The sequence below is a fragment of the Buceros rhinoceros genome, unplaced genomic scaffold (assembly GCF_000710305.1).
Source record: "Buceros rhinoceros silvestris isolate BGI_N320 unplaced genomic scaffold, ASM71030v1 scaffold16120, whole genome shotgun sequence".
In the NCBI taxonomy this organism is placed as follows: domain Eukaryota; kingdom Metazoa; phylum Chordata; class Aves; order Bucerotiformes; family Bucerotidae; genus Buceros; species Buceros rhinoceros.
Window position 1 is genome coordinate 56,562 of NW_010390330.1, and position 12,182 is coordinate 68,743.

General features: G+C 44.2%; 1 protein-coding gene across 1 annotated transcript in view; it reads right to left on the minus strand.

Annotated features, from left to right (window-relative positions):
• Positions 1-12,174, minus strand: part of GPN1 (GPN-loop GTPase 1) — a 14,825-nt gene extending 2,651 nt beyond the window's left edge. Inside the window, exons 1-9 of the mRNA XM_010137462.1 lie at positions 12,096-12,174; positions 11,072-11,111; positions 9,557-9,623; positions 8,818-8,855; positions 8,222-8,300; positions 8,026-8,120; positions 6,638-6,683; positions 4,102-4,248; positions 1,884-1,966 (exon numbers count right to left, since the gene is read on the minus strand). Coding sequence (XP_010135764.1) covers positions 1,884-1,966; positions 4,102-4,248; positions 6,638-6,683; positions 8,026-8,120; positions 8,222-8,300; positions 8,818-8,855; positions 9,557-9,623; positions 11,072-11,079 — 563 coding nt within the window. The 5' untranslated portion in view covers positions 11,080-11,111; positions 12,096-12,174. The remainder of the gene's footprint in view (positions 1-1,883; positions 1,967-4,101; positions 4,249-6,637; positions 6,684-8,025; positions 8,121-8,221; positions 8,301-8,817; positions 8,856-9,556; positions 9,624-11,071; positions 11,112-12,095) is intronic.
• Between the last annotated feature and the right edge of the window lie 8 nt (positions 12,175-12,182).

Sequence of the window (12,182 nt, forward strand, 5' to 3'; positions counted from 1 at the left end):
TGGAATCAGACATGACTTTCTCTGGCAGTACTTGTGCCTCCTAAGACATTTCAATGGGATCTCGTTCACAGCCTTCCAAACTGTTGTACCACTGTGGAACCTTTGAAATGTTTCTTTAATGAAGTAAGGGTAAAGTGGATGTGGATACCCTCTTCTTAGAATCATGGGATTGTTTGGGTGGGAAAGGACCTTTAAAGATCACCTAGTTCATGCCCCTGCAGGGAGCAGGGATATCTGCAACTAGAGCAGGTTGCTCAGAGCCCCAAGGGCCAACCTGATCTCGAATAGTTCCAGGGATGGGGCTTCTCCCACCTCTTGGGGACAGTAATCCCATAGCAAAAAATTTCTTCCTCATAACTAGTCTGAATCTCCCTCTTCCAGTTTCACCCATCACCCCTTGCCCTGTCCCAACAGCCCCTGCTCAAAAGCCCCTCCCCAGCTTTCCCAGAGGCCCCTTGAAGCACTCAAGCGCTGCACTAAGGTCTCCCCGCAGCCTTCTCTGCTCCAGGCTGAACACCCCCAACTCTCTCCCCTGTCCTCCCAGCAGAGGGGTTCCACCCTCGGGTCATTCCTGTGGCCTCCTCTGGCCCCGCTCCAGCAGGTCCATGTCTGTGCTGTGCTGAGGAGCCCAGAGCTGGACCCAGCACTGCAAGGGGGTCTCCCCAGACACGAGCAGAGGGGCAGAATCCCCTCCCTCAATGGGCATGAGCCCAGCACACGGGTGGATTCTGGGCTGCAAGCGCATGTTGCCAGCTTATATGAAACACTTAACCAAGGTTTCATTAGGTAGGCAGTGGTGTTAGGTTATACGGTGAAACTCCTCAGCACCTCCAAAGAGTGCAGAGACATTGAGGGGCAGGAGGGGGGAAAGCACAATTAATACCCTGGCCAGATAATCCCAGACCCATCACAACAGACCATCAAACCATCCAAGACCAATCTCAACAAGCCCGGAGGAACACAGGGGCCTGGTGGCAGGCAGGGAATCCAGATTAAGGACTTGGAGGAAGGGATACCCTATCCCAGCTTCACCCAGTGCTGTTCCAGAAGAATCATCAGCCCCATGGTCCAGGCGTGACACCCATCACCATCCTGCACCGGGAGCTCTCTGGATCACCTTGCGAGCACAGAAGGGCAGCTGTCCAGAGGTGCAAGACACATTACAGGATTCAGGCAAACAGCATTTGGGGATAGCACAGGATTTATTAAGGGATGTTTAGGGAAGGAATCAAAGGTGGGAAAAAGCAGAGATTTAGGAGATTTGGGAAGGAATGAGTGTAGGAAATAGAGGCCTAAAGGAATAAAGGGGTCTATTTGCATGTAAGCAGAGACTAGTAGTGTGCAGATCTGGGGGCATCACCAGGCCAGACTAATCAGACCTGGGAGCATGAAACTGTAGCAGCCTCTTTCCATCTGTCCAATCCAGTATGATATGTTTCCCTCTAACAGTAATCCACGGTCCGGTTTACGTATTTCCAAGTAATCCCAGTTATTGGATTTGCTTTCTACTGTTACAGAGCAGCCTGGCAGTATTTCACGGGGAGGAATCCAGTAAGGAGCAAATTCTCAAAGAATTAATGAATTTCAACTTGCTCATCTATGCGGTGTGCCAAACTGATCTGCTAGCTTCCTGAGACAGTTCAAACCTTCATCATGGAGGAAAGAATGACTTCACAGATTTGCTGGCACAGACAGCTTTTACCTTTTCACTGAACAGTTTGCACAAACACTCACCACCAAGTAATTCCTTTGGATTGCTGCTTTTCACACTGACTCTTGCACTTATGCATATTAGAAACCCCGGTCTGCCTTGGCTATGGGCTCATGAATCAGTAACTTCAGAAAGTACTCACTGGGTCAGGCACCAAAGGGAGCCACCTTACCTCTCGTATTCATCCACAGCTTTAGAAAGCTGAACAAAGAAATCATCCAGTCCTGTGCCGAGCACTGCAGAAACACCAACCACCTGTGAAAGAAAACCACATACCAGAAACTGAACCAAGTTTTGAGGTAACTGATGGATTATCAGAGCTGGAAAGACTAAGCAGTACCTGAAAAAACAGCCCAAACAAAACATAAGCTTAAAAAAAAAAAATCACCACAGTAGCAGGAGGATGCAGTAATATTTCTACTTCTGTCACTCCTACCCCTGGGTTTTGATTGGGTTTTGCCTTCTCCTCTCTTTCTTTCTTCCTCTTATTTAACTCCGGAACTGGGTTTTCCTGTCCATCTTACAAATTTTACCACGAGAGTGGGGGGAAGCAACAGTTACAAAAAAACCCTAAACTTCTCTCTGCACCCATCCTTGTACTTTCCATCTCAATACCCCTAAAACCCACAGTTCGGACAAGACAATGCCTACACAAAATGAACAAGTCAGGACAATTCAAAGGAAAGATCGAGTCTGTCTTCTGTTTACTTGGTTATTGCTAATAATCCAAGTTCTCACTCTGAACCTAGTACTGTAAGCGGTCAGTGTGACTGCTGCAGTATCAGTGTACTGGAACTAAAGAGCAAATCAGACCACACGAAGTGACCTTTTGCCTCTGAAGCTTTAATACTTGAAAATGCGCTTCACCTAAATGCAAAAGGTACCAAATCCAACCCTCAGAATAGCAGGAGATGGAGAATTTAGTCAGTTATTGTGGCAATACCTTCCAAACACGTGTCCTCTTTCTAATCTGAACTTGCCTGCCACTGCACTTCTGGCCATTTGTTCTGCTTTTATTAAATCAATTACCTAAACATACCTTTAATTAAGACTGTTACTAGCCTGTGCTTGCTGACCCTTAAGAATTTTACATCCTCTAATGAAAATTCTCCAGTTTTAACTACTCACTTCCAAATGGAAAGCTTGTTCCAACACAGCCTTGCATTTTATCCATAGTACAGTAAGGACACAGAGAATCAAGCATTCGAAGGATTTTAAGGCTTAGTCTCAGTGCTGTGCTGATATATATCAATATTTATAGTTTCACTGCTCTTAAGTACAAGCTGCCTTCCACTCTACAACCCTCTGCACATGTCCTGTGCAGCCTGCTATTGTAATAGATACAGCGTACTGCAAACAGCGGATTAGCAGATCAGGACGAGGAAGTACTTTAGTTCTGTACTTGGCACTACCACTTGTTCTGAAATACTGTGTGTTGCTCTGGCCACATTATTACTATCTGTATGGAGTCACTTCTGATTTGCGTTGCCTTTCTTGTAATATCCTTAAAGCCATTTGCTTGCTGCTTCTTAAGTAGAAGTGATGAAAAACACAATTAGCTGAGCCCTTTTAGAACTATGGGATCATTAACATCCTCCAACGAACAGCATTTCAGAGAAACTGAATGGATTTGTCCTCTCGAAACTGGTGAGAAAACCCACTTTTTTCCCAAGTCAGCAAATATACGGGATTTTTTGTTCGTTTGTTTGCTTTTGAAATTCTTTGCCTTCTTCCTACACAGCAAATTGCCCAACTGTACTTGATGCTTTCAGAACAAGGAAAATTAACTCAGATGGGAGACACTGCAACACAGAACATTACCTCTAACCAGCCTGCCTTAGCTTTCTTCTGATGGTTAATCACAACTCAGTATTAAATGTTTCAGGCTGCCAGTCAGTGTGAAAAGCAGCTGAAGTTACTTTGAGTTCAAACCAGCAAATCCTCACCCCCAACACAAGGCTCATCGACTGATTCCCGTTCTAAAGGGCAGTACAAACCCCTTTTATAGAAGGGGAGATGGTGGAGGTTGGAAGATACCTCTGGAGACCATCCAGTCCAACCTCTCCTGATCAGAAAGCAGGATTAACTAAACGGGTTGCTCAAGATCTTGCATGGGTCTCTCCAGGGACGGAGACTCCATGATTTCTCTGGACCATCTGTCCAGTGCTCAAAAAGTACAGTAATTCTTTTCCCCTCTTCTGTTTCAACACAGTTTCCTGTATTTTGCTTTGTGACTGTTGCCTCTTGTCTATTCACTGGGCCCCACTGAAAGAGCCTGCCTGTCTTCCTTACATTGTCCCATCAGATATTTCCACGCACCCATAAGATCTCCCTTCAGCTTTCTTTTCGCCAGGCTTTTATGAGAGGTCATAAAAGAGGAAGAATCCTACCTTCAGTGAGCTGTAAAACTCATCCAACACCAAACTCATAGAACGAGTCAGGTTACTGACGTAGGAAGTCTCTTGATTCAGGGCATCCTGAAAAGACTCAAAGTCCTGCATCCATTCTACTGCAAAACTGTGGTCAATGATGTCGGTCTGGAAGGAGAAGAGAAAGCTTTCAGAAGTAATAATGATGAATTCGTAGCCTCAGGCAAGTGGACAAACACAAAATTTCCATTTAAAACTTACTTTCAAAGTGCTGATCTTTTCAAAATATTCAGCTCTGGTCTGAAGTTTTCCAAGCTCTGTTTGTATCAAACCAGCTACATGCACATAGGACACAACTACGCAGACAACCACCTCTCTGCCAGCTTTAAGAAGGCTCATTTAAGGAAACAATTGCAAGTGTAAAGGCTCCTATGGTTTACAGCAAAGGGGCATCCCAAAATTGCATACTGTTCAAGAACGTTTAAGCTGTAAATATTAGATCATGCAATCGAGGATGTCGCGACACGGAACGGAGGCTCTGGGCTGAAGTGGAACGAATCGCTTGAACGCCAATATGGTGTGTAGCGAGACTCGTTTATTGTTTACATTACATCCCAATTTATAGACTCTTGTCCACTCGACTAACTACATGGTGATTGGATAGTGACTCTGTTACACAGACAGCACACAGCTCTTAAAGCACTATAATTGGATAAAAGGGGTTAGTTTCCACGTGGTGAATGTTGTGGTTAAAGCTACCAAAACAAGGCCAGTATAGATAATATTTCCCACACGATAACACTGCAGCTGGGTTCGGCTGCTAAGTTTCCCAGAGAGAGTAGCATATTTTCGTAGTTCTAATTTCTGCTAGAAAAATACACCAACAGAGGGCAGACAAGAATCATCCTCACTGAAAATCCTTTCTGATTGGCTTAGGGGTCAAGGGTTAGGGTCAGTTCCACACAGTCCACTTCTAGAAAGTGAGCTGTGCTCTGACCTGGAGAAGTTATAACTGGAACTCAGTGCAAGACAAACAGGTGAGATGGTTACATAATTTTACACGGACCAGTTGGCAAACAGCCTGTTAAAAGAGTTTTACTCACATATCCTGCCCCCTGTATACACACTATTACCACAACACAGAGGTGCCTAAACTCGGGTATTTCATTTCCCAGCACCAGTGGGAAGGAGGAAAATAGATGAAGAAAGTATTGTCTAGCATTACTCCAGAGATTTGAGACAGACCTGAATCCATCAAGTGTTGAAGCCTGAGTATTTAGAGTTGGCTTGATTAAGTTCTATAAATAAATCAACTCTACAAATTACATTCCTCTTTTTTTTTCTCTGCAAAGCTTAAATCCCGTGTTTGTCACTGTGCATAAACCACTTCCTTGGGATTCTTCCATTCTTCTCAAGAGTCAGTTTTAAAACGCTTGTCAGAATCTCTCCAGATGCTGTTGGCGTCACTTTTTATATCAGATCAAAATGAAGTTTAAAGGTACAAATCCTAAGCCTTGGGCCTACCTTTCCTTACACATATTGGTGAAGTCCCATTTCTTTCAGTCTTTCACAAAACCTGTTTTCTTAAGAGAATGATTTTTCTACCTCATGCCTTTGTCTACAGAAAAAGTTAGGCAGCTTATTTCAAAACTGCTCTCTGGAGTTAGAAAGAAAAGAGTGGACAAATCCCTGCCAAGCGAGCCAGCAGGTACCAGGGACAGGCGTGTTTTGGGAAGATGTGTGTAGCTGGAGTACATCAAACACAAACCCTGTTTGTGTGGCGCGAGGCAGAATTTCACAATGCATGGATTTTCTGGAGGAAGCATATAGGACCTGCGTGCACACACACAAAGCTTGCTATACCGGAGAGCAATTCCGTGAAAACAATGGATGTCTGTGGGGAAGGGGAAGAGTCCTCACCCCAAAAATCCAAGGGGATCCTTTCAGTATGTGACATTGTTGTGTTTAAAGAGCCGACTTGCTGTTAAGTTCAAAAGCATCCTTTAGGGGTACAAGTACCTTACACCACAGGGGAGGTGTGTCCTTAGGCTGGTAAGGATCTGCTTTCTGGCAAACACTGGCATGTTTTTAGTGCCACCAGTTAACACCTTTCAATTTTTGCCTGCTACAATACAGGGGACTCCTTCCTCAAAACAGGCAGGAGTTACCCAACTCCCACTGTGAGATCAGCTGCTCCTGACCAGAAATAATTAACGACTAAGACAACTGGTCTTGGGAGGCAGGGGAATGTCATGAACTTACCCTTCTGTTACAAAGTTCCGTTTTCTTGCAGCCCAGGGTTAAGATGCAAAACAATTTTCTGTTAGTATCCTCTCTAACCTGAATCTCTAGTAGTATCATCTCCAACCATCCCTGGCTCCTGGGCATTTCTGTCCCAGATTAAAGACTCTATTCAGATTGGTTTTCTGTCTGCAGCTCTCTCCCAGCCTCTCTTTTCTAGAACATCTACTACTGAGGTAAGACTAAGACAGCACCACAAAGCAAGCTAAACAGAACAACGTTCCCCAAGGACACATAATCCACAGCTTTAACTTACTTTGTTCATGACAACAATGAAAGGTAGCTTTGTCTTGTACAGGATACTGGAGCGGGGAGAAGAACACACAAAAACACCCATTAAAATTTAATTTCAGTCTCACTAGAACAGAAGACAAGTGAAGCACAAGGCATACAAGACATGGGCAAAACTGAACGAATTCAATTTCAGAAGATAACATCTCCTCTCCACAGCAAGGAGAATGTAATTTTCACCCAGATCCTGCTTACCCTAGCTACACAAAACAAGCCCCCCTTCCCCAAGGTGTAAGCCGACGTCTGTAGGATATAAAATCTCTCCTACTACACACCCAGTTCACTTTGATTACTATTTTCTATGACTCTCAGATCACAGTTTTTAACTCTTCGCATTTCCTAATTATTTTGACTCAAACCTGAGGTTATTATTTGTGAACTGAGCAATGAATTCAAATAACTCGTAACACCTACAGAGCAACATTACCTTGAAACACAAGTGTACATATTAATTTCACTGTATATATTTTAGCATCTTTTGCTCAACGTTAATGTCCGAAAATGCAGCACGTAGTAAGACATTTGGATACTCCTATCACAGTGATAGGGCTTTTGAAATTGGTACAAGGACCAATAGGTTTTTTGAAAACCTTTTACCAACATTTTCCATGAATTATGACAGTTCTGGTTATGTTGATCTTTACATAGGTATTTAGTCCCTGGTTTAACATGAAAGAAAACAGATCAATCAATGTATAAGGAAGAAGACGATAAATCAAGAACTCCATGCTATGCTGTGCTCCAAACGTTACTGAAAGTATAAATAATATTTTAAAAATAGAATAAAATACTATGTGTTTACAAGAAGGAGCTTTAACTAGGCTGTCTTTATACATCTTAGATAAATAATGTTATGAGCAAGAGGCAATGTGTTAGATCTGATGTACCAAGACTTCATCACACTGAGGTTTCATGTATTATTTAACTCTTTCAGTGACCCAACAACCTCCAGCTGTCCATCGACACCTAAACTACTTTGATTAATCCAACGGGAAAACCACTAAGACGGAGAAGACTTAAAAAGGCAGATTAAGTGCAGGTGTCAGTGTGTGCTGGCAGCCCAGAGGCCACCCATGTGCTGGGCTCATACCCAGCAGCGTGGGCAGCAGCTCGAGGGAGGGGACGCTGCCCCTCTGCTGCGCTTTGGCCTGGGGAGACCTCCCTGCAGTGCAGGGTCCAGCTCTGGGCTCCTCAGCACAGCACAGACATGGACCTGCTGGAGCAGGGCCAGGGAGGTGCACTAGATCATCTTTAAAGATCCCTTCCAGCCCAAACCATTCCATGACTCCCCTCCACAATAAGTATCACAGAGACACAGCAATCAACGCAGGGTGCATTTTCAGTGGTTCTCACCTGCAGGCATACAGCATGTTGGACATAAAAGTGACAGGGTTAGTGCTGCGAGAGGTGTCCATCACATAAACAACAACTGAAGGAAAAGACGAAGCCTGGGAACACAAAGTAAAAGTTATTTTAATTAGTAGTACACGCTGTTCAGCAGCTGCTTCCCTCACACACCTCATTCTGAGGTCATGTAGAAAACACTTACCAAGGCCTCCGTTATGATGGTTCCTGATGCTGACCAGGTGAACACCTCAATTTGCCCTGGTGTGTCGATAATAACATACCTGGTAAGAAGACACCCCAACAAACAGTAAGAGAAAATCAGTTAAGCACAACTTGTTCTGACTAGATCACCTCAAAGACATAATAGGAAATTGCAGGATTAATCCGTTACAGATCAGAAAAGCTTCTTGCAAACAGTGACAAGATTTGTGGGCAGGCCTGAACATTTCCCGTGTGAATTCTGGAGCTCAGAGGCATGTACTCTCTTCAGATTCTGTTGAAGGCATCAATCTGACAGACACTTTGTACTGCAAACTCGTTATAAGAAGAATTAATTGTTGCCTGTTTCAATGGTGCGTGAGAAAAAAATGACAGTCTAATGGAAGACAAGAAAGGCAGAATTGGAACCAGCAGACATTTCCTCAACGTAGCCAAAGAAAGCCTACTTTATCTATTCTAATTCTATGCCCTTTTCCACACAAAATTTATACCAAGGCTGAAAAACAACTAGAAAACGTGCAGAGAACCTTTTAGATTTCTCTGACGCCAGAGAAGCAGAACTTGGCAGAATGTACTCACCGGGACGCATTTTGTCTTTTTTCAATAAACTTCATCACCTGGTTGGAAAAGGAGTGTATTTTGGTATATAGGCTCACAACAGGAAACTTCCATCATCATTTCATAACAGTAACTACATTACCTTGTGCAGCTGCATGCAGTATCAAAAGAAGATTAAAGCCTCTAAGCTTTTCAATATGAGAAAATGTCCTGCTAAGGAAGGGTTGAAAGTGCTCGGACTCTGCACGGGACCATTTCTGTGTTCTAGCACCTCCCTAAATGAATGGTACAACACACACGGTTGTTCCCCACCTCTTTATGAAGGGACTGAGCACTGTGTCAGAATCACGTGTAAGTCCCCACCCCAGTGCTGATGCAGCATTATGATTTAAGAGAGCAGATGATTATCAGATAATCCCAGGAAAACTTAACCCACTTCCAGACACGATCTCCCCTACTTCAAAACCAGAGCATCCACGTGAGAGATTTGCAAACACAGTGCAACAGAACAGTCACATACAAAGAGGAAGGAACGTTCCGTTACACATGGCTGCTGAACTTCTCTTCTAAAGATGCTGGGAAACTGAAACCCCTCAAACGAAAGCTGGTATGCTTCAGCCACCTCGTATGGCACCAGGGTCTGTACACAGAACACCATACCGCCACAGAAATACCAGGGGCCGACCAAAGGCAGTGCTCCCTGAGACTACCAAGATACAAACCCCCAGCCTCCCAGCACCACACCGGAACAACACCATACCTGATCAAACCTCGTGGCAAACAGGTTGAGGGAGGTCACTATTCCACCGTTTGGGCCCAGCCCGTATCTGGGTGCTTCATTTAGGAAAGAAGATGAATACGCACAGCTTGGAGGGCTTCTCTTTTGGGGGGGCCATGTACAACATGCACTGGATACCTTGCAGCAAAAGACAACACCCCCTAACACCCAAGTGGTCTCTCTTTTGCCCAAAGGCATGTGACTGACAAAAGGAGAAGGGGCTGTGCCATGGCTCCCCCCACTGCCATTATTCAAGCATTCACGTTCCAGACAAAGAGAAAATATATGTACACGTGTGTGTATGTACATCGAAGCCATCTCTGTCTTTCCAAAAAGATTTACAACACAGTCAGTAGCTCAGAATTTTACAAAGTTCTGAATGCACTTAATTTTAAGGACTTATACTTCAAAATACAATTTAAAAATTTCTTGTGCGAATAAATTTTAAGCAGGGTGTAACTGGTAACGGGAATGAATGTTGAAAAGATACTCGAAGTACTGATGTTAAGATTTCGGAATCCTTTTTCATGCATACAGATATGTACATCAATTACGCTCAAAGAAGCAAAGAATCCTTTTTTATGTACTGCCTGAGAGCCAACATGGATTCGTTAGTACATACTGCCTCCTAGGGCTGCTACTCTCAACGTCCAAACAGAAGGCCAGACACCCTCGTTAAGCACTATTTAATGAGATTCTTGAACTCCAGTGATGGCTAACAGACACGGCAAGCAAATACAGCACCTACACTCCAAATCGAGACTTATTGTTAGATATTTTGCTGGTAACTCCAAATCGAAAACAGCCAAAATCAAGAATCCTATCACCCACCATCTTTATTCTTGTCTAAAACACTAAGTGTAAGAGTCACACTAGCAAGTCAAAGCCAAACAGTGCATGTTATCTTCATCTGAGCAGGCAAGTACTCCAGAGACAAAGGACCCCCAGGCCCCTCCGGAAGTGCAGTCATTTTAGCCTACATGACCGAACCTCAGTCAGCAAAATACTGTGCAGCAAGAGCCAACATCCCAATGTCTCTGAGACTCAGACAGACAACAGCAGTTCGATTATGGTCAGACAATGTGGACATGGTTTTCTCCACCTGCTACACACAAATAGGAACTGGCAAGTTTGTTTGTAACAAACAGAATTAGACTTGTTAAAACAAGGGGGAAAGGCTGCTGGCTTCCACAAAGATACCAGCTCCTCAAAAGAACAACAGAAAAAAGAGACGTTGGTGGAACACCTACCATCTCTGAAAACATTCTTGGCAGAATCACTTCCAGCACAGGAGTACATGACCCAGAGAGGGTCAAATCTTGTAAACACAGGTGTCTAACCCCACAAGAAATAGACCATCGAAAACCTCTGATCTCCAGGCAACATTCTGCACTACCACGGTGCCCAGTGCCTTTTGCTCTCCTCAGCACAGTGTGCAGAAGCGTCTCACAAAATCTAAGATTCCAGATATCATTACCTAGACAGAAAAAAGGATACTGCTTCATGACTTCTTTGTACTTCACAGTGTCCCTGATATCTAGGGGAGGAAGATGTACAAACAGCTTTAGGACATTGTTTTTGGAACACCCCTCCTCACTAGTTTGCTGGCAGGAGAAAACCATTCTTTTTCTAGCCAGACTCCTCCTGTCCTCTTCGGCAGCAGACCCAGCATCAACAAGAGAAATCTCCCAAGCAGAACAAATAAAGCCCAGCGGCTCAGTTATGCTCTCAGCCTACGGCACCCAGTCTAATTCATGTGAATCACCACCAGTTCAGGGAGGTAGCAGTAACCTGAGTTACTTCAGCTGAGTTTTATTCTTGGCGATCAACATTGGCTGATTACATCAGTACATAGCTCTAACGGCACCATTAGCGATCCAGCACTGTAACAGACACTCTGACTACTCACCTGACATCAGTAAAATACCTTTGGCACACCACTACCTTTAATACCCTCTGGGGAGGCAGGCTGACACACTTCAGACAGGTTAAAAGGCAGGACCCTCACAAACCTAATGCCTAGCAAGTCCTTTGGAATGAATAAACATAAGGCCTGCTGTATTTTTACAGTATATACATACGGACTTGAGGATCTTAAAGATCTCTTCCAACCAAATGATTCTGTGATTTTCTCTAGAATTCACATCTTTTAAAGTGATTTAAAGAAGTTATTTGGCAGCACATATGGACATACAGAACCAGATTGAATCTCGCGATATGTTCATCGCTGACAAAGGAAAAAACCCACAAGAACCCAAACGCATTAAATCACACTAGATGATGAAAAGAAAAATGTACAAACGTGACGGAAGAATGCCTTTGGTCCTAAAAACTCACGTGTTCAATACTGGTAGAAGGAAGAAATTAAACTAAAAAAAAAAAATCTTAAAGTCCTTCTTGTGTCAGGACTTGGACTCTTTCGAAGAGAATCTAAGCCACCCACCCCGCGTCCTCAGAGCACCCCAAGCCCGGTGTTATTCACGGCCGGCCCGGCCCGGCACCGAGCTCGGCCGCGACTCACCGATGTTGGCGGGGAAAGGCAGGTCGCGCACGGCGGGGTCCAGGTTGATCACGTACGGGGGGCAGCGCTGCCCGTGCAGGTGGGCGG